The sequence below is a fragment of the Tyto alba genome, unplaced genomic scaffold (genome assembly GCF_018691265.1).
Source record: "Tyto alba isolate M040663 unplaced genomic scaffold, T.alba_DEE_v4.0 Super-Scaffold_1000006, whole genome shotgun sequence".
Classification (NCBI taxonomy): Eukaryota; Metazoa; Chordata; class Aves; order Strigiformes; family Tytonidae; genus Tyto; species Tyto alba.
In genome coordinates, this window is record NW_024881272.1 from 34,074,880 (window position 1) to 34,099,183 (window position 24,304).

At 48.8% G+C, this 24,304-nt stretch overlaps 2 protein-coding genes across 8 annotated transcripts in view; one reads left to right on the top strand and one right to left on the bottom strand.

Moving 5' to 3' along the window:
* MIER1 (MIER1 transcriptional regulator) overlaps positions 1-10,742 on the top strand; it is a 41,870-nt gene extending 31,128 nt beyond the window's left edge. For all 4 annotated transcript variants that reach the window (XM_042806597.1, XM_042806591.1, XM_042806607.1 and 1 more), the window contains 6 exons: positions 2,551-2,702; positions 3,277-3,358; positions 4,642-4,736; positions 5,220-5,347; positions 6,964-7,103; positions 7,923-10,742. In XM_042806597.1, coding sequence (XP_042662531.1) covers positions 2,551-2,702; positions 3,277-3,358; positions 4,642-4,736; positions 5,220-5,347; positions 6,964-7,103; positions 7,923-8,248 — 923 coding nt within the window. In that variant the 3' untranslated portion in view covers positions 8,249-10,742. The remainder of the gene's footprint in view (positions 1-2,550; positions 2,703-3,276; positions 3,359-4,641; positions 4,737-5,219; positions 5,348-6,963; positions 7,104-7,922) is intronic.
* Positions 10,743-11,426: 684 nt separating this feature from the next.
* SLC35D1 (solute carrier family 35 member D1) lies at positions 11,427-23,481 on the bottom strand. 4 transcript variants are annotated; one of them, XM_042806623.1, is made up of 13 exons: positions 23,266-23,481; positions 22,820-22,853; positions 22,621-22,707; positions 22,202-22,269; positions 21,591-21,662; positions 20,923-20,991; positions 20,487-20,589; positions 19,929-20,021; positions 15,766-15,833; positions 15,396-15,474; positions 14,587-14,669; positions 13,669-13,788; positions 11,427-13,525 (listed from the first exon to the last, which is right to left on the bottom strand). In XM_042806623.1, the coding sequence occupies exons 1-12, from the start codon at positions 23,466-23,468 to the stop codon at positions 13,680-13,682; spliced, it is 1,068 nt and encodes a 355-aa protein (XP_042662557.1). In that variant the 5' UTR covers positions 23,469-23,481; the 3' UTR covers positions 11,427-13,525; positions 13,669-13,679. The 4 variants fall into 4 exon arrangements, 3 of the variants coding, with proteins under 3 accessions (XP_042662557.1, XP_042662547.1, XP_042662568.1); XM_042806613.1 differs by having other exon boundaries at positions 11,427-13,788; XM_042806634.1 differs by lacking the exon at positions 22,820-22,853 and having other exon boundaries at positions 11,427-13,788; positions 23,266-23,366.
* Between the last annotated feature and the right edge of the window lie 823 nt (positions 23,482-24,304).

A 24,304-nucleotide genomic window follows, 5' to 3' on the forward strand; every position in this document is an offset into this window, starting at 1 on the left:
GCTACGCCGTAGCCTGATCTAGCTAGAAATGGTCTCAAAAGAGCATCAGTCCTTCTCGGCTTAGAGCAGGCTCACGCTGGAGCTGGCCCGTTCTGTCAGCTCTGGACTTCATAGCCAGAAAGGTTGAAGAGAGAGTAATTTAAAACTACACGAGATGTCAGGAACTTCCATTAAAAATTGAAAATGGCAAATTAGAAAACATCTGCCTCTTAGCGGTGAAGAAGCTGCTTTTTGCACGCTTTCCTGCTTCTGTCTGAAAATAGAGCTTGAACTGTGTATTGAGATGCAGTGAATTACGCTTCACTGGTCACCTGCTTTTCCTGCTATTTACTCAGCTCTAAATGGCTTCTGGCCTCCAGTAATAAAAAAGATATCGCTGCTTTGTGTGTTGCAGTAACCTGTATAAAACTGTTTATCGTAGTCTTGCACACTACTCTTTGCAGAACAGAGAGCCTACGTCATGGGCAAAGACTGTTGAGGGGGAAGAGTTACGTTTTCACTAAACATGCTAGGGTCATTCTAGCTTTATATACCAGTGGGGTTTTATATCTTCTGCCACTTCTTTCCTTTCTGCTGTGTTTTGGATGTAATCTTTCACAGGACTTCAACTGGAATATTAATGAAGCTTAAAAAACTGAAAAATAAATGTCCGAGACTATGTATTCAGTGCTTTCATGTGTATATCCCAGCATCTTAGTTGTTCTCTGATGGAGGGGAAATTCTAATTGTAAAATTCCCAAACACTAGGAGGGCTGGTCCTTTCATATCCAGTCCTGTAAGCAAAAGCACGAAAATGCTAGAACTCTTAAGAATAGGCACATTGCTTTTCAGATTGCGTTCTGACAGGCTGCTGTGAGGAGAGAGCGGCCGTGTAATCTACACTAAGCTAATTACAGTGGACTTGCTCCCTGAGAAGTGCGCCTGGAGACCAAATGAGCTGCTACGAACCAATTTCAGGTTACGCAACATCTACGAAATCTAAAAGAGGTGTTTTACGAAAGCTTGGTCTTGAAAATGGAAGGAGAGCTCTGAAAGGTGCTGAAGCTGCCCTGAGGCTTACTGTCTGCTGTCTTTCATGGAATTCGCAGTGTCCTTAGCTCGCGTGGTTAAGGGTGGCTTAGACCCGATTATCAGTTACCTCCTGGAAGGAATTGTTGCTTCTGCTGGAGTCTGTATCCCAAGATGCCTAGAATCTTTTCCTTAAATGAGCAACCAAACCTCAGGTGGGGACTAGCCTTTGAAACAAAAAGCTCCTAGAAAATTGTTGGGAGCTGTTTCTGAAGAGTGGGTTGTTCTTGAAATGAAGCTGTCTTCGCAAGACACTTAGCAATTTTCCTTACCAATTTGGGGTTTTTATTTGTAGTCTACTTTCATGTTAGAAATTTTTTTTTTTTTTTTTTTCGAGTAGAGGTGCATCTAGCTGCCACTCTGACCTTTCCACCTGCACAGAATGATACCCTGTCCTCCTGCGGTGACCGCGCTTCCCCAAGTGTTTGCTCCTTTCTCTTGTCAAAGGTGCTCACTGAGCTAATGGAATCAATGCTAAAGTTACTTTCTTGACTTTTTTTTAAGGTTATCTTTCACTGAAGACTGGGCCACAAGCAAGGTCCGGATACTTTTTGGATTGTTTTTTTTTTTTTTTTTTTTTCCCCACAACCTGAATTTTACTTTATTTTGCTCTACTAGTTGTTTAATCCTGCAAAGCTTGTAGGCTCTTCAAAAACCAAAATGGACAATAATTCAGAGGCTATGTCACTTGGCCATGTTTCTCCCATTAATTTCAGTTTACTCAGGCTTCCCTGGTCTGAAAGCTCATGCAAAAGCTCTGAAATTTGGTAGTATTAAAATTCATCGATCTTTACTTGAATTATTTTATTTTAGAAAGTATTTTTTGGAAGTAGTGGAAAAGTCTTAGCAAAGTTTCCTTTCAGGGGCTGCTTGACTTCAGAATGTCTGTCACCTGGGTGTCATCTTCCCTGGGGAAGTAGTGGGCCTTGCTGCTGCCTTTTGCCAGCTCTGTTAGCTGAGACTTTTTTATCTAGTGGTTCAGAGCCCTGGTAGGTTGTTTGTTGTTTTTTTTGTTTTGTTTTTAGCACCATTTTTGGTGGTGTGTTTTTTGGCTTTGTGTGACCGCTCCTAATCATCTTGCAAGAAAACAGATATAATTAGTTTCCAAAATAGTTTTCCCTGCCTGCTGGCTGCCTTCAGCAAAACTGTGTGGCGCCGGGAAAAGGCTGGATCGTTCAGGGACCGCGTCGGGTCGTGCTGCGACCGCGTCATTATTAAGTGGTTTCAGGAGGAGGACGGGGAAGGTGAAGTTTCATAAATGGGTCCTCGAAGCTAGAGCACAGGTTATGCTAGAGATCTCAAGACAATACAGTGTGTAGGATCCTAATCATTTGGGTGTTTTACCTGTCCTTATGTGTGTTCTGGATTAGCGTTCATGCTCTAATGATCTTCCAAGGTTTTATAAACACCAGCTTAATAAGAGAGAATAAACTTCCATATCGTTGTTTTAGCTTGCTTGTCTTTTTCCTGGGGTTAATTCAGTGTATGAAAATGATGACCAGCTGCTGTGGAATCCGGACTTCTTACCAGAAGATAAAGTGATCGAGTTCCTAAATGAAGCATCAAGGCGTACGGGTGATGAGAAGGGCCTGGATGCAATTCCTGAAGGATCACATATTAAAGACAATGAGCAGGTATTACAAGAATAATTAGGATTTGTAGTTCAATATTGCAGAATGAATTATCCCTTTATTTTACTCTCAAGAATTAAAACTGTGTTTGAAACAGCTTTATTATTCCTTGTGGAAATAGAAATATGCTGGGGTTCTTAGTAAATATTAAACTGTTAACTTAGGCTCAGCGTTGCTGTATGCATCGGTGCATAATTTCATATATATATATATATAAACAGTTGTGTATGAATGGGTTCTGTTCTTTCAGTTACAGTGGTTTTTTAAAGCAATGTGAATGCATACTTATTTTTTAATCCAGACAAAAAAAACTCCCATCGGTTTTACAAATGTATGCAGTGGATGAAAATGTTAAAATACTTTGACTGGATATATTCTCGGTTATGTAGAGATTTGGAAATTTAACCAGAGGAAATACGTCTTTGTGCTGTCTTAAATTATATTACATTCATTCAAAGAGTTTATTTTTAATCTTTTCTTAATAGGCATTAGTGATTTACTAAGTATGCACTTCTGTGACACAACATAAATTGAGTGGTATCTAGAATGTGAAATGTGTGTGTCTCCATCTTTCCAGGCATTGTATGAACTGGTTAAGTGCAATTTTGATACTGAAGAATCATTACGAAGGCTGAGATTTAATGTAAAAGCAGCCAGAGGTGAGCACACACTGGAAGCTAAGTTTCTGTTGTTGAATTCACATTTTATTTGTTACGTGGGTATTGGGTTTTGTTGTCAGCAGACTGAGAAATTTTATTAGAGCTTGCCTGCACGTAAGCCCCATTTAAATGCAACCTTCAGTTGAGGGATTTAAATTTGGAGGTGTAGTATAAACAGGTGCCTGTTGAAAGAGGGGGTCTAAATTAACTTCTGTCAACAGGGCTTAATATTTATATTTGTGACTTTCATATCAAGTTAAAACTTAAAATCGCTTCTTAGCAACTGAATGCATTTCTTGGGCATTTTATTCCTTGTTCTTCTGCACCTTTTCAGTCATCAAAGTTAATGGAACAGAAGCGAACTATAAAGTAAAATAATTCCCAATCCAAAATAAAGGAGAAGGAGCATCTAAACCTTTTATTTAACAAAGGATAACACTGAAAAGACCCTGGTCTTAAGGACGCTTTTGGAGCCTTAAGCATTTTCTGTTTCGGTATTGATCTTTATACTCCAAAGGAACAAGAAACTGAGAGAAGGCACAAGTTCTTTTCCTGGCACATTGATCTGTTGGTTCTGCTTTCAAACCTGTGGCTTCTCCAGAGTTTACTGTGCAAATCACAAGACAAGCACGATCAAATAGAGAAGATCAGTTTGTTCTCCCACTATTTTAAACCTTATTTATTCGTGACCTTAAGAATCAATGAGGCCAAATTGTATTAAGTTCTTAGAAGCGGGGCTGAAAGTTATTAGGAGGTTTATTCTGGCTTCAGTGGGGCCACGATTTCCCACCCGCTCGTGTGAGCAGCACAGTTTCCCATTCTACCCGTTCCCCTGATTCTTCCCAGTACCAGCAACCACTTTGAGTCCACAGCATGAACTCCTTCGGGCCGTGGCCTGGCTTTGGCTTGCAGGATTCCTGCTTCCTGTGGTTCTGGGGGTGGAATGGTGACACGGGGTTTCTAAGCCCTTCTGCCTCTTTCTGCTGCCTTGTTATTCCCCTCCCTGCGGCAGGGCTGGGGTTAGGGACAGTTCACACCGGTCCCTACCGACCAGCTACTTCAGGACAGCAAATTTCCCACCTGCTCACTTGAAGGGAGAATTTTTCGGGTGGTTTTTTTTTTTTTTGGACTAGAAGGTGAAATTTCCCGAGGTGGTTCTCACTTAGTCACCAGATGGTGTAAGAAACTTGAATACCACGTATGTTTTCTGTCACTTAAGTCTTCTTTCACTGGCCGTATGCTTTTTTGTTAAGTGTTTTCTTTATTGTGTTTCCTTGCTATAGAAGAATTATCTGTTTGGACAGAAGAAGAATGTAGAAACTTTGAACAAGGGCTGAAAGTCTATGGCAAGGATTTCCATGTGATTCAGGCAAATAAGGTAAACACTGATTTAAGTGTTGTTCTCGCTTTTTTCTTAAAAGCAATGCAATTGTAAGCAGATTCTTATCCTCAATTCCCTTCACAATTTACTATATTTACTTCTAATAATTTTTACTGCCTATACGTCCAAATTGGTTTCTCAAAGTCCAGAATCCTCTATAACTGTGACTGTGAACCCAAAGTTCAGAAAAGTGCAAAAATCCTGCTGTGCATACATATGGGGAGATTGGCATCATCTGCCTCTGATCTTGAGCAGACTGGTGAAACGGACTGGAATATTTCTCAGGAAGCTGCTGGAAACACTATTAAACTTTGCGTTTTGATTTCTGGGTCTCTGAAGTTTTGAGTCAGTAGTTTCCACCATTTCCGATGTTGTATAAAGGAGCATTGACTTTGAATGTCACACCTTTTGATTAAATGGTAGCTTTTTGCCAAAAGTGTATTTAAATTCATCAGAATTTGCATGGCACGTATTTCCTAGGTACGAACAAGATCAGTTGGTGAGTGTGTAGCATTTTATTACATGTGGAAGAAATCAGAGCGTTACGATTTCTTTGCGCAGCAGACCCGATTTGGAAAGAAGAAATACAATCTTCATCCTGGTGTAACGTAAGATGTGCATTATTTTTATGTGCTTTTACATGTTGGATCTAAGTCTTTATTTTAGACTAATCTGAAATGGCAGGACAAGGGAGGGATTCCGTAGTCCCAGTTTGCAGCAGGAAAGCAGCCAAGGTGGAAGAAAAACTTGCTAGTGCCTATAATGTAATTTCTAAAATACGTTTTTTTGGAATAAGGCCAACAATTTGCACCGAACGGCTGTTTAATTCAGTTTATTTTCTGTTTAAATGTTTCACAAATGCAACATCTCTGCGAAGATGTGGGGTTTTTTTAAATGCTTGTTTGACTCCATGTTTTATGCAAAGGCGTTAGTGACCCCTTGAAACGTGGTGTTTGGCAGGAATTTGGGCCAGCGCAGCACCCTGCGCTTGGGCCGGTTTGGGGGGACGTAGCTCCTTCCCCCATTCACATCTCTGCCGGGCAGAGAAGGAAAAGTCTGTGCATAACTCTGTATTCTCCCTCAAATCTGAGCAAGTGAGTGCAACGTATGCTTCTGCCCTTCATTCCAATACTATGATTTTAGCATCCCGTTCTTTCCACTGTGTTTTCTCCAAGTCTTTTTACTTTTAGTTTTATTTCTCATTGGTCCCTGGCTTCTCTGTTGATCCTTCTTTTTGGTATTATTGTTTCCTTAAACGTTTTAGAACTGTGTGTTGGACCACTGAAGTGAACTTGCAGTATGACATTAAGAGTTGCCATCTGTGGCTTTGTGAAGCAGACTGGCAGAGAAGCCCCCAGAGCTGCTGGATTTTCTTAACCAGTTGTCAGGGACTGTCTGTGTCTCCCTCTTCTTCCATCTCGAGGGGTTTTTTTTTTTGATTTTTGACTAAATTAGTAGATGTTTTCGGTTGTTAATCACTGAAAACATTCTCTGATTCTTTTGCAGTTGACTGCATACGGTGATCAGAAGAAGTGTCATTAAGGATTTTACTTGCCTATTCTTGAATGATTTTGCAGATAGATGTGGGAATTTAGAGTGCAGCATCAGTTCCAGCATAATTACGTGTGAGGATATGCTGTTTCTGGAGTTAATCCAGACTAATACCATATGTAGAAGGGCTTTACCAAGCAGCTTTGTTTGTTTAAATCTTTCAAAAGAGATTTACTATTAGTGACCTAAATTGTAGGACTGTAATAGATTTCAGATACGGAAACGTCATGAACTCCTAAGTTTTTCATTTGCTTTTACCTTTCCCCCTTCTGAGCTTGTACGTGCACTGAATTTATTTACTTCAGTGGTTTGTTACCGCTGCCGCAGCAAATTGCAAGAGCTTAGTACAAACCTGCTTGAGAGCATCACCTTGAAAACGCAGGGTGTTGAAGTTTCTGCCCGTACGTGATCTCACGGGACTTAGCGTAAGCGCAGGCTGAGTTTATATAATCTCACCGCAGCGTTTGGTCAGCAAATACGTAGCTGCTGTGGAGGAACCACGGGTGGGCCACTTAACAGGGGAGTTCTTAACGTTGTTAACTTTGCAAGATAAGCCTGTGCGTTTCCAAAGATTTGTCGCGCCGGCGGTACGTGCGGTGGATAGTTTTGTACAGACGACACGGGTGCTTTGCGCAGCAAGGGTGATGCTGAGCGCGCCGTTTCTGTTGTGCAGAGATTATATGGACCGTCTCCTGGACGAAAGCGAGAGCGCTGCTTCCAGTAGAGCTCCGTCCCCTCCTCCTACAGCTTCCAACAGCAGCACCAGCCAGTCTGAAAGGGAAGACAGCACAACCAGCAGCAGTAATCAGAACGGTAAGTGCACGCACCTCCCAAACAGAGCTTCCCAATCGTCGCGGCTGACAAGCCGAATGGGAAAAGCCAATTGGAGTTTTCAATATTTTTCCAAGGTGTTGGCAACTTTGAAGTTCAAACCGTTCTTTAAAACAAGCTACGTGTTTGCGTGTACGCAGTGGTCACATAGTGAAGATGAATCTTCACTGGAGGCTTCCTTTCAAAAGTAATTGCTCTGTGCTTGTCTTCCCCGCGCTAGTGCAGGTGTGCAGTGCTAACTTGGTGAGGAATCCCGTGCAGGATGTTTAAAATGACTGGGCTGCTGTGCAGCGTGCCGGCGCTCGTCTCGGGAACACCGTTAGCCGTTCTTACCAGAACTGGGGCACTGTAGGACAACTGGGAACGGGAGAAGAGCCAGGGCACGAGCGCTGCTGGCGGAAGAAAAACCTCCAAAGCCGAGGGCCAGCCGTTCCGAAGGAGCTGAAGTGAAAGCAGTAGCGAGAGGAGGGAGGAGCTTGGGGGCTGAACGGGATTGTGAAAATTGTGGGGAAGCCACAAGAAGCTGCCCAGGTGAGGACAGTCCACCCGCAGCTTGTAGGGCGGTGGGATTCCAGGACGTTTTCTGGACGGCTGCTTCTTGCGAGGGCTCCCGTAAACTCCGCTGCGCTAAGTCTTGTCATTTGTGAGCAGATAAATTCACCACACAGCCAGGAGACAGGGAGCCATGGTGGCTTTCTGGTTTAATGGGGCTAGTTAGACCTCTGCTTCACTGACCCGGCAGATTGCTCTGCTCCTTGCCTGCGGTTCCGTTCTCGTTCTTACGGTGCGTCTCTAACGCAGGGGTGTCTGCTAACGGGCCGGGTGAGGTACCGAATAAAGAGGAAGCAAAAACGGAAGGATTGCACGTAAACGGACCTACCGGTGGCAAGAAAACACCTCACACGGATCTGGATACGAATGGGTATGAAACTGAAAACCTTCCCGCTGACCCAAAACTTGCTCATTCAGCTTCAAGGAACGAAAATGATTTTGAAGAAAAAAGTGAAAGACCTCTCAAAAGAAGAAGAATTAACAGCAGTGGGAAAGAGAGTCCAGGTTCTTCAGAGTTCTTCCAAGAAGCAAACTCGCACGGGAAGCTTGAAGAACTAGAAACTCTGGATGACTGAATACTAGGAGCCAATTTTATTCCGTGGAGTAAATTTTGGGTGTCTAAAATTTTCAGGGTTGATGGGTTACCTTACAAAATCCAGTTCCGTAAAACAATCTGCTGAGATTTTTTTTTCTAATACCTTCTAGTTGGCTCTTAAGATCTGATCATTTGATTTCTTTCAGTGCTGAAAAGCAGTAGGAGAATATTCAGTATCTCAGAGCTGGGAACTCCAAGGCTCTTAAAAATATTTGAGAAACAAATCGATGAGTTTCTGCAAAAATACTCCCAGCCTAACGCATTAAAGAAACTTCTCTGTATAGTACACCATTAAGCATTGTACAAGTGAACAAAGCATCCTATTTGAGGCAGGGGCTGGTTCAGATGTTGCAGGAAGTTAAAATGAAATACAGAATGCCAAGGCACGCATCAGAGTAGGCATGGAGACTTCCACTCATGCTAGCCGAGAGGAAAGTGTCATCCCATTGTTAAGGAACCCTTATGAATCCTGAAAGTTATGAGCACAACTATTTTTATATATAGAAGTTTTAAAAGGTAAATAAATAAACCAGGTCAGGTTTGTATATGTAAAATTGTTGACATCAATGATGTCTTTCCATATTCTTTATCTGGGCTAAAGAAATACATTCTGTATTTTTCCAGATTTCTTTGTAGCCTTTGAAAGATTTTTACAGTACTTATGTCTTGATTGAACTGTCCTTTCTTAAAACAAAAGCTTGTATAATTTTCTTAACTTGTACAGTTGGTAAACTTTTATGAGAGAATTGATATCCTGAGTCTAATGTCAGCTTCATTTTACTTTGCTGAAGTCTTTTCTAAAAAAAAAAAAAAAAAAAAAAAAAAAAACCAACAACAACAAAAAAAAAACCCAAACCAAACCAATTGACTTAAGAAATGCTTATTAGTCACCAACATGTTATTTTCTTCTCGGAAAACAGTAAACAATTAACATTAAGAATGGTTAGAAGTAATTTGATTTTGAAACCAGGTTTTTCTTTCTTGTGTTTTATGGCAAATAGCGATGCTAAAAATTTGTTAAGCATGCTGCTCGCGTTGCACAAATTTTCTTGCTTTCATTATAACATCTTCTCATTTTATTTTGAGCTCGGATAAATTTCACGGCAGCCAAACGCTTAAGTTTACTAAACCTTGTTCGCCAAGATCGGGTGTTAAGATTATCCATTGATTTCTTTTCAGTCTTATCTGTCATCTTCTACGTTTCACTGAGCACAGGGAGGGTCAAGCAAGTCCGGCTGTACGGGTCAGAAATGCACGTGCAGCTGGTGACCTGGTGCCTGGTCTTGAATTTCTGAGAAGTAGTGGACCTTGTATGGATGGGAATTTCAGGGGGAGCAGAAACATCCCATGCACGTACTTGGTACAGCAGGCACGCATCTATACGTTCAGTATCTAGAGAGTCACGTGGAAAAATTGTGAGAATATTTGAAGTAAGAAACAATTCTTTATAAATGTGTGTGGAGGGGGTGATGCCCACCGTCCCACTAGCAGGATTTGGAAGTTGTGGAGGTAGGGTTTACAGCCATCAAATAGAAAGGGGTTTGATACCGATCTTCAGTTTTGGTTTGTGTTTTTTTGTGGTGGTTTGTTTTTTTTTTTTTTTTTTTTTTAAGCCACAGCTACACATCTACTCTCTTAAAAATAGGAAAAATTGTTCATTTGTATAAATTATAATGTTGTGTCCGCCTCCTGTGGCTTACGGGCGTGCTGTTAATTTTGAATTGGTTATTTTTACTTCAAGTTTATGAGTCTTTACGATTCCAGTTTAAAACGGGACGATCCTATGGTTTGAAAACGATCGTATCAACCGGAAAACCCCTCCTGCCAAGGGTTTGGTTTGTTTTCTTTTTCAACTCGGTGTACTTGGACTTTGTGGTCATTGCTGAGCCAAATCCTAGAATTAGCCTGCGGAGAGGCATGTCAGGAAGGTTGGTTAACGTCTGGCCTGCGGCGTTAATCAATTAACCGAGGGCTTTAGGAGGAGGTGGCTGTTAATTTTACAAGCCGGTTTAGTCACGGAAACCCAAAGTATCACCCAGCCTTATATCAAAGATGGTCTCGAGACGGTTTCAGACTGAGGGGTAGTGCAGTGCTTCGAAGAGTCTTTGCAACTAGAGGCCTATTTTCAATTTTATTTTTATGCGTTTTTGTTTGCAAGGTGGAAATACTTCCAAAAATTTATAGGAAAGTTTATAAGTAAATTGTCTCAGGCTTGTGTGTGAAATACAGCACTGTGTATATTTTCAGGAATGTTGCTTTGTTTTTTATCTTACCCTTTTTTTGTGATAGGTAGAAAAGACCTGACATTCCGTAATCAACAACTATGTAATGCTCAGCTAGATTTTAAGAATATTTAATTATAATTTACATTTTGTTTATGCTGGTGTTTTATACAATACTTTGTTCATGTTCGTCAAAATGCAGCCACTATAACTTAATAAGTCATTGCACTACTAAAGCTATTTAAAATTCGAGAAATATAGTAACTTTGATTTCATTTACAAAGCCCTCAGCCCAGGCTGGAGCCCGGGGGGGGGCGGGTTTGACCGTGTCCCCACTCGGGTCCGTTTCGCAGGCGCTGTCGTGACGGGGTGGGGTGGCCTGCAGGCACAGAGTGCCTCGAGACTGCAGCCTGACCAGAGTCCCCTTCAGCAGGGTAAAGCCATGCTGGGCTTTCTGAAGGATGAAACGTGGGAGTACCGACACAACCACCCACGCCCACGGAATTGACAAATTCAGTTTTAGACGTTTTTTCCACGCCTAGTAATTTTGCGCTGTTAGTAATTCCCTTCTCGTCTCCCTGCTCCCTGTCTGCAATTCTGGAAGGGCTTATAAAAATATTTTTTTAAACGTACTGTCTGCATAAAAAAAAAAAAAATTCCTGAGTTGTTTTGATCAGAAGAGGGCGTAGAGAATTTCTGCTTAGAGGAGGCGAGGGCCCCATCCCCTTGTAGCAGCGTGGTAGGGACTGTTACCGCTGCGGTGAAAACGGCGGAAAACAAAATACCCTTTTCTGAGTAAACTTGAAGGGGTTTCTTTCGTTCCCCTAAACCCTTTTTTCTGTAACAGCCCCAGGGGCTCAGCAGAAGGAGGGGGGAGCCTCAGCAGCTTCATTCTCCTTTTGGGTTGGGCCGAGGCCAAATCAAGAGCAGGCGGGGTAGGAGGAGAGGGAAGGTCATTGGTTTATTTGAAGCCAGTACAAAAATACATAGGCACATAAAATTCTTTTTGCTATCATCACTGAGTGACATATAAAGCCTGCCGTACATTCAAATAAAAAGGTCACCCTTTTAATCACTAAAATGGGCATTTTGTAAATAGATTCTATATAGAAAAAACTTTAGTTGATTAATAAGGTAGAAAATACTGTTGTAGGAACTCTGTTTGCTTTCCCAGTGTATACAATACCATCCCGACCCTGGCACCGAAGCGTGCCCAGTTACAAACAAAATAAGCTTTAAAAATATTTTACCGTTTGGCCAACAAATCTAACCAGCAGATTCAAAAAAAATTAAACAGAATTGACATCCTGACTGCAACTGCCTCAGCACAGCAAAGTTCCAAGCAAAAAGTGATTTGCAAATATTTCTGGTCGGGCAAGTAAGCCAGAGGGGGGGTGGTCCCAGCACTGCCCGGCTACTGGGAACCAGTGCAGGGACCAGGAACCCCCCCACCCACCCCCCCGGAGCTGATGCAGGAGTAGCTCTGGGTCTTCCGAACAGCAGGAACCATTCATCATCTTTCCTTACAAAAAAGAAGTGCCCTGCAGCCGCCTGCAAATCTGAGGTTTTACTGAAATTTAGGCGGCGATAAAAATAATGGAGGAATTTTAAATTTTTTTTTTTTGGGGGGGGGGGGGGGGGGAATTCTGCACCAGGAGGGGTGACTCAGCTCCTCGGTGCTGCCAGGTGCCTTATAAATGCCACAACCCCCCCCCAAGGGCAGGGAAGACCCCGGAGCCTCCTGCTCCAGCCCCACCAATTCCAGGAAGGGGAATTTGGGAGCAAACGCCCTCCCCATCCTTTACCAGAGCCGTTACAGAAATTCTCGGTTCTGTATAAAAACTTGGCTGAACGCGGCTTCGCCAAACAGCAGGTACATTTTTAACAAGTATCTTCCAGAAATGGATTACGTTGGCTACAGAAGCTATTTTCCTGGTTACCAAAGGAATGTATACAAAACGCTCATAAATATATAGCTTTACCAAAATTGTTTTAACCAAATTTAGAAACAATTCTTTTTAAACCAAAAGGAGAGACCTAGAAAGAAGTGCTGTGTGTAAGACAACCTTTAAAAAAAAAAAAAAAAAATCAGTTAACACTGCCTGACATATTAAAAAGCCCATTCTTTCTTAACGGGGCACAAACCAAAGACTTGGTACATCAAAAACCACGACCCGGGGGCCAGGGTTTGGACAAAGCTGAAGTGCTGGTGCTGCAGCGTGGGCTCCCACAGAGCCGCCCACCCCCCTCAGCCCTGCTTGTTTCTCATTAATTTGCCCCAAAACCCCCCAGGATTTGAGTCCCTGGGCAATTGAACGCCCGGTGGCAATGGGATTGCTGTGGGATGCTCTCAGCTCTCCTGCAACCCCTGCAGCTCATCCCTGTGGGATCCGAAGTGCAGTATTCCCAAATCCAAAGGTTTCTGACCCGCTCCCCCCCACCCCGGGGTGGGCTGAGGGGGCTGAGCTCAGCGGCTGCGGGTAAAGCCTCCGTGGTGGGAACGTCCCTGAGCCTCAAAAAAACAACCAACCTCGGGCAGGAAAGGGAGGGGAGAATGGTTGCAGGGCTCGAACCAAGGAGGGTAAACCCAGTTTGCAAAGCGGGTTAAAAAAAAAAAAAACAAAAACAAACAAACAAATAATATCAAAGTTCGGCGAGCACTGAGCATTCACCAAAGAGGTTTTGGCCCGACGCGGGAGCAGCCGCCGCTGCGGCTTTGCTGGGGGAACACCAGCGCTCGCTGAGGGGGGGGGGGGGTTCACCTGCCCCTGGGGCCCCGACCCTGCCCAGGACGGGGGTCTTGCTGGTCCCCCAGCCGGGGGGAGGCCGGGAGCAGCCCCAGCCCCCGGCCCGAGACGCCGGGCGCTCTGGGGTTCAGCCCTTCACCCATTCCACGTGTGCGCCGGTCCCGCCAGGCTCCACGGCCACAGCTCGCCACGCTCAGAAACCCAGAAATTCCTCACCATCAGACTTAATTAGCTGTGTTCTTCACCGTGCGGTCAGTTACCTTCCCAGTAATTTGTAAAGGCAGCAATCTAGATTGTGCAAATTAAGAGAATCACCGTTACTCCATGGCAGGCGCCCTGGCTTCCTTCCCGCATTCTGCCTCTGATCAGCGGAACAGCAAGAGGTTGCTTCCAAAAAAAAAAAAAAAAAAACCAAAACAACACCAACAAACCCTTTTCCTGGTCACACAGAGCTTTTTCCTTTAATATCCATCTTGCTGCCAGCTTCGGCCTGCTTGCTCATTTGCTCCTCGGTGAAAGTGATGTAGGAATACACCAGGCTCCCAGCAATACTGCAAAACAGGGTCAGGTAGGAGGATGAGCCGCAGAAGCGGCAGCGCCCTGAGCTGGTGTCCCTCCTGCCCTGCAGAACATAAACCTGCCCCGAGGAAATGCTGCCTTCTACACCAGCACCTTTATTAGTTAGAGACACCCTGCCCCAGGCAGCCACAAACACCAGTTGCCAAAAAAAAAAAAGCCAAAACCATGGGTACGCCAACGGGCAAGGATCTGCTGCAAGCATCAATTTGCAAGGAAATTTCTCTGGTTTTCTTTCCACCCGCTCTCAGCTATTTTGTTTAATTCGCACCCAAGTGCTTGCTAGCCCCAGTCCCCAGCCTCGCGCAGGACCGCTCCATCCCTGCAGGGATCCTGCTGAAGGACACGGGGAGAACAAGGCGACTTTTCACAGCACAGAAACACACCCCCCAGGCCAGAAAGGAGACTTTTTCCAAAAGCTGTGCTAAAATACCAGGTGAAATAAGCCAAAACCCACCTCTCTGACTACCTTAACTATGTGATTCGGATATGCAACTCTGAGAAGAACTTCAGTTTGCTGCTAAAATACGCTTGTGCATCCTCCTGGCTTTAAAACCACCCGAACCTGAGAGCTCCCCGCAGCCTGAACTGGAAGTGGGGACCGAGCAGCCCTGGGCTTGCCCCGGCTCCTCTGCTGCGGCACAAATACCAATTCCATGTTTGTTTGTTTGTTTGTTTTTAAAGCAGCATTGAGCTGGTCAAACCCCTTCCTTTCCCAGCAATTTTCACCTAAAAAACATGGATAAAAACTGCCGGACGCCTGATGTTCTTACCTGATATTTAAACCAATGAAGTTTGTCCACGTAAAAATATAGTCTCCTCCAAAAAACATCCCAATATAGGTTATTAAAATATTCTGCAAAGGAACAAGATTTAAGGAACAAGAGCACCAGTTTCTGTATAGCCTGAGACATGTGAACTCTCTATGCATTAAAGCAGTATGGAAACAGGAAACCTCAGATGCAGATAAGTGTGAAACAGGCAAGCGGCGGCAACACTGGATTCAAAATAGGCGGTTTTAGAGCTGCTGAGAAATTCTCAATTGCTGGAGCAGCACAGGCACCCCGGGGCTGCGATGCTCCCCCTCGAGCCCGGCCCAGCCCCGGCCACTAAAACCCAGAGTAACCCCCCCAGGAGCTCCCGTCTCTTCACAACTGGTTGGTCGGGCCGAGGGGCCCCTTTTCTGGGCATCCTGCGCGTCAGCAGCCCTGGGGAAGGTGCCAGCACCAGGCACGGCTGCTTGGCATGCAAACATGCTCAGGGCTAGCTCTCTACTCCAGGCAGCAGCCAAAAAAAGAAAAAAAAAAATAAAAATAACCTCACGGGAGCTGTCTTGCTCTCCGTGCAGCGCGCAGCAAAAGCCCCAGAGCCTCCACCCAGCCCCTCCCCGGCGGTGCTGGAGCGGCACGAAGCGGGTGCGGGGTGCCCCGAGGTTGTTCATGGCTTTTGCTGGAATAATTCCAGCAGGCGAGCCGACCCCGGGGGAGACTCAGAGCCAGGCACGTCCCGAGTGCTCCGGGAGCCCCCCGAATCACAGGAGCCCAACAGCAACAGCAGCCCCCGGAGCGGAGAAACCACTTACCTTAATGCAGCCAACTATTGTAGTTGTAAGAGCAGAATTATACTGAGTGCAAAGAACTGTGGAGTACATCAAAATAAACCTGCGGGAGGAAGAGCCGACATCAGGCTCCAGGACACGCTTCGGGCATCGCCATTCCCCCCCAGCCCCTCTTTTCTACAGCAGTGTCTACACCACCACTTTGTGGGCTAAACCTGCGCTGAAGCAGGGTAGGGAATCATTCCCACCTGCCATCTCTCTCAGAAATGGGCCGGGGATTTCCTATTATGGTTTTCCACGCCGGCCCGGCTCACGGGACAGAAGAGCCGGCTCCCCCGGCCCGCAGCCGCCCTCGGCTGCCGGCAGCACCCACCGCAGCCCCGCACGTCCTTACCCCATCACGCACGAGAGCGTAAACTGCATGACGAAGAGCACGTCTGCCCAGCCCTGGTACTGCACTGCCTGCAAGAAACACGGCCCCAGCCTTAGAGGAGGAGGCGCGGGAAGGCACGGCGAGACAAGGAGTAAACCCCCGAGAGTGGCCTTCACATCGCAGGAGGGGGAAAGGAAAAGAAGGGGGAAAGGAAAAGAAGGGGGAAAGGAAAAGAAGGGGGAAAGGAAAAGAAGGGGGAAGGGAAAAGAAGGGGGAAAGGAAAAGAAGGGGGAAGGGAAAAGAAGGGGGAAGGGAAAAGAAGGGGGAAGGGAAAAGAAGGGGGAAGGGAAAAGAAGGGGGAAGGGAAAAGAAGGGGGAAGGGAAAAGAAGGGGGAAGGGAAAAGAAGGGGGAAGGGAAAAGAAGGGGGAAGGGAAAAGAAGGGGGAAGGGAAAAGAAGGGGGAAGGGAAAAGAAGGGGGAAGGGAAAAGAAGGGGGAAGGGAAAAGAAGGGGGAAGGGAAAAGAAGGGGGAAAGGAAAAGAAGGGGGAAAGGAAAAGAAGGGGGAAAGGAAAAGAAGGGGGAAAGGAAAAGAAGGGGGAAAGGAAAAGAAGGGGAAAGGAAAAGAAGGGGGAAAGGAAAAGAAGGGGGAAAGGAAAAGAAGGGGGAAAGGAAAAGAAGGGGGAAAGGAAAAGAAGGGGGAAAGGAAAAGAAGGGGGAAAGGAAAAGAAGGGGGAAAGGAAAAGAAGGGGGAAAGGAAAAGAAGGGGGAAAGGAAAAGAAGGGGGAAAGGAAAAGAAGGGGGAAAGGAAAAGAAGGGGGAAAGGAAAAGAAGGGGGAAAGGAAAAGAAGGGGGAAAGGAAAAGAAGGGGGAAAGGAAAAGAAGGGGGAAAGGAAAAGAAGGGGGAAAGGAAAAGAAGGGGGAAAGGAAAAGAAGGGGGAAAGGAAAAGAAGGGGGAAAGGAAAAGAAGGGGGAAAGGAAAAGAAGGGGGAAAGGAAAAGAAGGGGGAAAGGAAAAGAAGGGGGAAAGGAAAAGAAGGGGGAAAGGAAAAGAAGGGGGAAAGGAAAAGAAGGGGGAAAGGCAAAGAAGGGGGAAAGGCAAAGAAGGGGGAAAGGCAAAGAAGGGGGAAAGGCAAAGAAGGGGGAAAGGCAAAGAAGGGGGAAAGGCAAAGAAGGGGGAAAGGCAAAGAAAAGAAGGGGGAAAGGCAAAGAAAAGAAGGGGGAAAGGCAAAGAAAAGAAGGGGGAAAGGCAAAGAAAAGAAGGGGGAAAGGCAAAGAAAGAAAAGGGGGAAAGGCAAAGAAGGGGGAAAGGAAAAAGAAAAAACCAACACAGTGACATGCTGGGGCTGCAGGAAAGCTGGTCGCCCACCTCAGCAGCAGCTCCAGCCCCCAGCAGCACCCACTCCTGTCAAAAAGAGGTGAACAACAGTCCTACGAGCAGGAGGAACCAGGAACAGCATTTCCCAGCCGGCTGTTACCGGGAATCGCCCTCCCTGCAATCCTTCCCCGGCCAACTGCAACGCTTCCACAGCACAGCCCAGGGGACATTAACTGCTAGAGCCAGCGCTGACAAAAATGGGTAAAGGAAGTGTAGATTGCATGGAAGGGCTTTTTTTGGTTGGTTGGTTGGTTTGTTGTTTTGGTTTGGTTTTTGTTGTTGTTTGGGGTTTTTTGTTTGTTTGGGGGTTTATGTTTGTTTGTTTGGGTTTCGTTGTTTTGGGGTTTTTTGTTTTGTTTTTTTCTTTTGTTTTTTTTAATTACACTCCAGGCACCTCAACACCTTCCTGGCAGCTGCAGGTCTGGGGATGACTCCGAGGACGAAGCTCCAGAGCAGGAGAAGGGGTCTGTGATGGGGACAAGGGAGGGAGGCCAGAGCCTGAGGCTGCCGGCCAAGCTGGGGCCACCGGCCAGCACCGATCTCCAGCAGCTCAAGGGGACCCGCCAAGTCCTGCCCCTGGGGAGGGGGAACAACCCCCCCCTGCAGCAGGACATGCTGGGGGACACCAGTTTGGACAGAAGGGTGGCCAAGCCCACCAGGATCCCCCCCAGCCAGCCGGGACGGTGCTTTCCAACAGGGACACAAAATGCTGGCCTGGGAGGGGGGGGGAAACACACACACACCCCCAACCTTCCTTCACCCCCAGGAATTATTTGCAGGGATTTACCCATCACCATCAGCATGCTGGCCTGGGGGGGGGGGGACACCCACCTTCCTTCACCCCCAGGATTTATTCGCAGGGATTTACCCATTACCATCAGCATGCTGGCTGGGGGGGGGGGGTACACACACCCTCCTTCCTTCACCCCCAGGATTTATTTGCAGGGATTTACCCATCACAATCAGCATGCTGGCCTTGGGGGGGGGGGGGGGGGAGGAGATGGACACCCTCCTTCCTTCACCCCCAGGAATTATTTGCAGGGATTTACCCATTACCATCAGCATGCTGGCTGGGGGGGGGGGGTGGTACACACACCCTCCTTCCTTCACCCCCAGGATTTACCCGTCACCATCAGCATGCTGGCCATGAGGGGGGGGACACACCCTCCTTCCTTCATCCCCAGGAATTATTTGCAGGGATTTACCCGTTACCATCGGCATGCTGGCCGTGGGGGGACACACACCCCACACCCCCCCTCCTTCTTTCACCCCCAGGAATTATTCGCAGGGATTTACCCATCACCATCAGCATGCTGGCCAGGGCGGGGGGACACACACCCTCCTTCCTTCACCCCCAGGAATTATTTGCAGGGATTTACCCGTCACCATCAGCACGCCCATTTCTGCCTCTCTCATAACAAGACCTCGTTCCCATCGCTGCTTGTTAATGAACTACAAGATTTAACACATCCACACGCCCCAGTACAGTGGGAAGCTTTCCCATGCAAACCCCCCCTCCCCAGCACCCCCCCCCCCCCCACAAGACACGTTCAGCTGCACCCCCTTCACAAGAGGGTTTTTTCATCGGGCTGCAAACGTGGAGTTTCCTGGCAGCAGCCCCGACAGAGCGCATCTTTGTCTGCCTCGGGCTGCCAGGAGCTCAACCGGGGAAAAAGAAGTTTATTCAGGGGGGAAAAAAAAAAAAAAAAAGAAATAAAAACTATTTCTCTACAAGCTGAACAGAGGCTGCACAGTGTAGCACAGAGCAACATTTTGCTCCCCGTCCACCAGCTCCTGCTTATAAATGAGCACTTTATCCCCAAATATATCCCCCCTGAGTTGCCCTTTATGAAGGGGCTGAGCTACCTTCCCCCGGTGCAATCACTTCTCCTCCCTAATCGCAGCTCTTTATCTTAGCAGCTGCTTACTGGGGTTTGTCATCAGGGCATTAAGCTCTTAATGAGGAAAGAGAAATCAGGCTCCTGCCTGGCGGGGGACACACACACACACAGAGGTGTCTGCCAGGGCCGCTGACACCCACGGGGGTCTGGGTGGGTGACACAACAACATTTGCCTTCCCTTGGCCACGGAGAGGGAGGCAGCAGTGAAAAGTGAGTGCCCTGCTCAGGAGAGCCAGCTGAGTATAACGGCGCACAAGCGAGTGCAGGAATAATAATAATAATAATAATAATAATAATAATAATAATAATAATAATAATAATAATAATAATAATAATAATAATAATAATAATAATAATAATAACAATATGCATTTCACATATATGGAACCACATGTAAATCAGACTGTGCCCTGGTGGGGCAGCAGCACGGGCAAACGGACCCTCATAGCCATCCAACATAACCACTACCCCAGCAAGAGGGAAGGACAGGAAGGAGTCAGAAGAAACTCATTTATTCTAAAAATACTCGGCTGCTTTGTTTTGTATAAGATTTGGTTTCACTTATTGCTCTCGCACTTCCCCATTCCTCCAGCATTACAAAAATGCTTGAGTGGAGCTACTCTGTGGATGTGAAGTCCAACGTAAGACTTACAGTTCTGCTGACACGGTTTTGGGGTAGTTGCTCTTGCCCTCACCTCCTCCCTCAGACGCTGCGTAGCTCACATTTGCAAATTAGGGATAACAAGCTACTTTAGTTTCACATTTTGAGTATTTCCCATTTTACGTAAGAAGGCTAAGTTACCGAAACACACATTCAAACCAACAGTAAAATGTTCTTTTTAAGCAACCCTCTTTGCCCACAAAGTTTTGTGCCAATAAAGACACTGCTTTCGGGGACAGCAACCCTACCTTCTGCGCATCTCCGGTGAAGTAGGCAATGGTCAAGGTGGGAAGGATCATAAACAGTGCATTGTAATACAGCAAACCGTATTTTCCCAGCTCCTAGAAATAAGAAACATCCGTGTGTTTAAAGCTGGTCCCAAGCAGGAATATAAAACCTTATTCATATTGCTACTGGGCCTTCTGAGCTAAATCCATGTGGGATTCTCAGCGACCGAGCTGGAGGGTGGGGTTTTTTAATATATATATATAAATGTATATATTTTTAATTTTATATATTTTGTATATACATATGTGTGCATGTATATCTACAGATCCATAAAGCAGACTCTGGTAACGAGCTTGCAGCGGGCTTTGTGGTCACCGTCAACCAAAATGCCGTTTTTTTGCTGTCGCAAGGGACCGCAGCTGTAACCGGCACAGGGCAACGCCGGCGGCACTGCCAAACCTCCTGGACGGGAGCTTTTTGGGGAGAGGGACGGGGTCACACCGGGTGAACCTCAACCCCTCTGCCCCCGCCGGTGCGAGCTGCTGCCGTGCCCACAACGAAGCCAGAGCTCGGCCTACCTTTGAATCCAGCTTCTGTTTCACATAGGCACCGTTTGCAGCTGTTAAGGCATCATTAATAAGGATAAAAATATATCCTTCCAGATCGAATGCCAAGTCAGCACTGGGAAAGGGAAAAAAAAAAAAAACTGTAAGTTAAAGTTTCAAGCTGCGCAGAAGGTAACGCTTGCAAGATTCCTTCCACCTTCTGTTTAGTCGGTAAGTTGTCAGAAAAAGTTAATCACGGGAGGAGGGACTGGGATTTGGGTTGGTAAAACATTCTTTCCTACTAGAGAGCATGTCTGAGGGTAAAAAAAAAAAAAAATAAATAAAATTTAAAAAAAGTCAGCTTTTACTCTCTCTTCTTAGGACACACCGTGGTGCTTGATTCACCTCAGCTTTGCTAAGGGACTCCCCCCCAAGCCATGGGAGAGGGGGCAGCAAACTGGGAGCTCACCTAGCAGCTACGAATGCACCGATGATCATGGCAAATACTGTCATCTGAACGCTCCAGGAAAACTTCTTCCTGAAAAGAGAGGCAGGAGGACACCGCCGTCACCCAGAGCTAAATCTTCACTGAGGCCTTGCGAGCGCAGGGAGAAGCCTTTCCTCCCAGCACAGGCAGAGCAGGGGAAGAAAACCCCAAGCAAAAGCAGCAAGTAAAAGCAAGACATTTTTAGACAATTATCTCTGTGATTAAAAAAAAAAAAAAAAAAAAAAAAAAAAAGGCAAACAAGAACTTGGCATCGACGAGGTGCAAGTTTACGGCGTGCTACAACTCTGCCTGTTGCAGGGAAGGGTTCAGCTGGGCACGGGGTGCTTGGCACCCCCCCGGGACCAGCCCAGTGCTGGGGAAGGGGCTGTGGGTGCACGGTGGGAGCGGTTTCGGGGTCTCTGAGTGCTAAGGAGAGCTAGTTAGCGGGGGTGGATGGGCACAAGACACCCCCCACACACACCCTCCCCGGCTTCCAAAACTGCCCTGCCCGGCCAGGCTGCTGCAAACCCCAGTTTAGAGGCAAAAAGCCCTGGCCACACGCGTCCCCAGCACGCCAAAGCACACGGGCACGCTGCAGCACCTCCGGGTTTTTGTGACTCTTAACGGGTGTCTGTCAGCGAGAGACTCACTTGAGTAAGAAACCTTCAGCAAACATCGTAAACAGGATGGAAAACCTCCGCAGGACGGTGAACATCGGCAGGCTGCGAGAGGAAGGTTCAAGCAGGGTGAAAGGGTGTCCCCGTCGTTTGGCTGTGTGCCCCCCCCCCCCCAAAAATCCCTGGGTGCTGCCAAAACGCAGCTCTGCGCCGGGACAAGGGACAAAGCGGCACAAGGGCTCCAGAGCAGGGAGGCATCGGCGAGCCCCCCCCCCACCCCAACCTCCAGGTTTCCTTATGGAAACGGCATTTCTCCCCCCACCCGAGCAAGGTATTGCTGATGTCAGACTTTGTCAGGGTGGGGGGACCCCGGGGACAGCTCCAGCCCCTCACCCATGGTGGGCGAGGGCCAGCCCCGCGTCCCCCCCCCTTCCCAGCGGCTGCGGGGAAAGCGTTTGGAAACACGCGCGGGGCTTGTTTTAACGTGGGTGAAAAAGGAACCGTGACACCCCGAGCGGGTCCTGCCCGGGTCACCCGCACCCCTGGAACGCCCAGCAGCACCCCACAAGCACCGGACCCCCCCCCCCCCGCCAACACAAACCCCATTGTGCACCCCTCTCCCAGGAGAGAAAAGCCATCCATACTTCAGTTTCTTTGTGCTGAACAGTCCTGTGATCTGGTTCCCAAAATACAGGAGAGGTAGAGGAAACGTCTAGAAAATCAGAAGAGGGATAAACGCGCCGCGTGAGTGACCGGAGAAAGCCGCCGAGCTCCCCAGCAGCACCCTCGGTTTATAAAAATATATATATATATATGAAATTATTTCCACCCTGTGCTGGGAGTGTTCGCACGCGCACGTGTCCCAGCTCCTCGCCCTGGAGCTGCTGCGTGGCCGCAGGCTGGCGGGGCAGCGAGCAGGGGGATCCCGTTGCCAAAAAAAAAAAAAGCCCGCGGTGCTGAGCCCGTCACCCGGCCTCGGGGCGGTGGAGGGGTGCCTGAGGAAAGGGGGGGGGGGGGTAGGTGGCTGAGGAAAAGTGGGGAGCGGGGGGGGGGGGGGGCTTACCCGTCGGGGGACGTGCCTGTCGAGGTCAGGGAACTTGACCACCCGCAGCGCCTTGCCCGCCCAGAGCACCGCCACCGTCGCCAGCATCTGCAAGAGAAGGGAAAGGGGGGGGGGGGGGGTGTCAGCCTGACAGCCCCCCAAAAATAAAGGGGGGAAACACACACACACACACACAGGGACACCCCCCCCACACACTCACCTGGCCCAGCCCCACGCACAGCGAGGAGGGGAACCTGCGGGCAGAGAGGAGACATCAGTGGGGGCACCCACGTTGCGGGGGGGGGGGGGGGGGGGCGGGCAGCACCCCCCCACACGCACAGCGTGTGCCTGGGGGAGGGGGATAGCAGTGAGGAGATGGGGGGGCAGTTCCGCCGTGGGAAGTGGGGGGCACCCACGAGAAGCAGGGGGGGAGTTGGCAGCGCGACGCGCTCTGGGTGGGTGGGGGGGGGTAAAGCGTGCATGGAGCGGGGGGGTTAAGGTAAGAAGGTGTGGGGGGGGCGCGCACAGGGGTGCCCGCTGGTGCGCAGCACCCAAGGGTGGGGATGCACGGGCGCGGGGGTCTCGCATCGCGGAGGGGGGGGGGGGGGGCTGGAGCAAAGCACACCCCACACCCCCCCCCCCCCCGCTCCGGGCCGCGGGCCGTACCCGTAGGTGGTGAGGACGCTCTTGTTGACGACGACGATGAGGAAGGAGCTGAGGCCGTAGAAGGCCGCGGCCAGCAGCTTGAGGCAGAGCGTGAGGCCCGGTGCCGCCATGCCCCGCTCCGCATCGCCGGGCGCGGGGGCTCCCGCGGGGGCTCCCCCCTCGGCCCCGGCCGCCCGGCGGCTGCGCGCCCGCCGCCACGACATGGCTGCGGGGGCGGGGCCGGGGGCGGGGCGATGGGCGGGGCGAGGGGCGGGACGATGGGCGGGGCGATGGGCGGGGAATGGAGCCTACGGGGGGGGGGGCAGGACGTGGAGGGTGTTGTGCAGGGGTCTGGTGAGGGGGGGGGTATCCCACGGCGGGGGGGGGGGGGGACATCCCACGGGGGGGTTGTAGGGCAGGGGTCTGGTGTGAGGGGGGGGGGACGGGGTCGGGGGGGCCATCCCATGGGGGGGGGTTATTGCGCAAAGGGGTCGGGGGCGGGGGGCATCCCACTGGGGGGGTTATGGGACAGGGAGGGCATCCCACGGGGCGGTTGTGGGACAGGGGTCTGGGGGGGGGGGGGGGGCCCTTGGGGGGGGGGGGGGAGGGGCATCGCACGGGGAGGTTGTTGTGCAGGGGTCTGGTGAGGGGGGGGGTATCCCACGGCGGGGGGGGGGGGGGACATCCCACGGGGGGGTTGTAGGTCAGGGGTCTGGTGTGAGGGGGGGGGGGACGGGGGGGCCATCCCATAGAGGGGGTTATTGCGCAAAGGGGTCGGGGGGGGGCATCCCACAGCGGGGGTTATGGGACAGGGAGGGCATCCCACGGGGCGGTTGTGGGACAGGGGTCTGGGGGGGGGGGGGGGGCATCCCGTGGCGGGGATTTATTGAGTAAAGGGGTCAGGGGGGTTGGAGAGCAGGGGCCTGGTGGGGAGGGGGTGGCCCTTTTGGGGGGGGGGGGGAGCGGGCATCGCACGGGGAGGTTGTTGTGCAGGGGTCTGGGGGGGGGGGGGTATCCCACGGCGGGGGAGGGGGGACATCCCACGGGGGGGTTGTAGGGC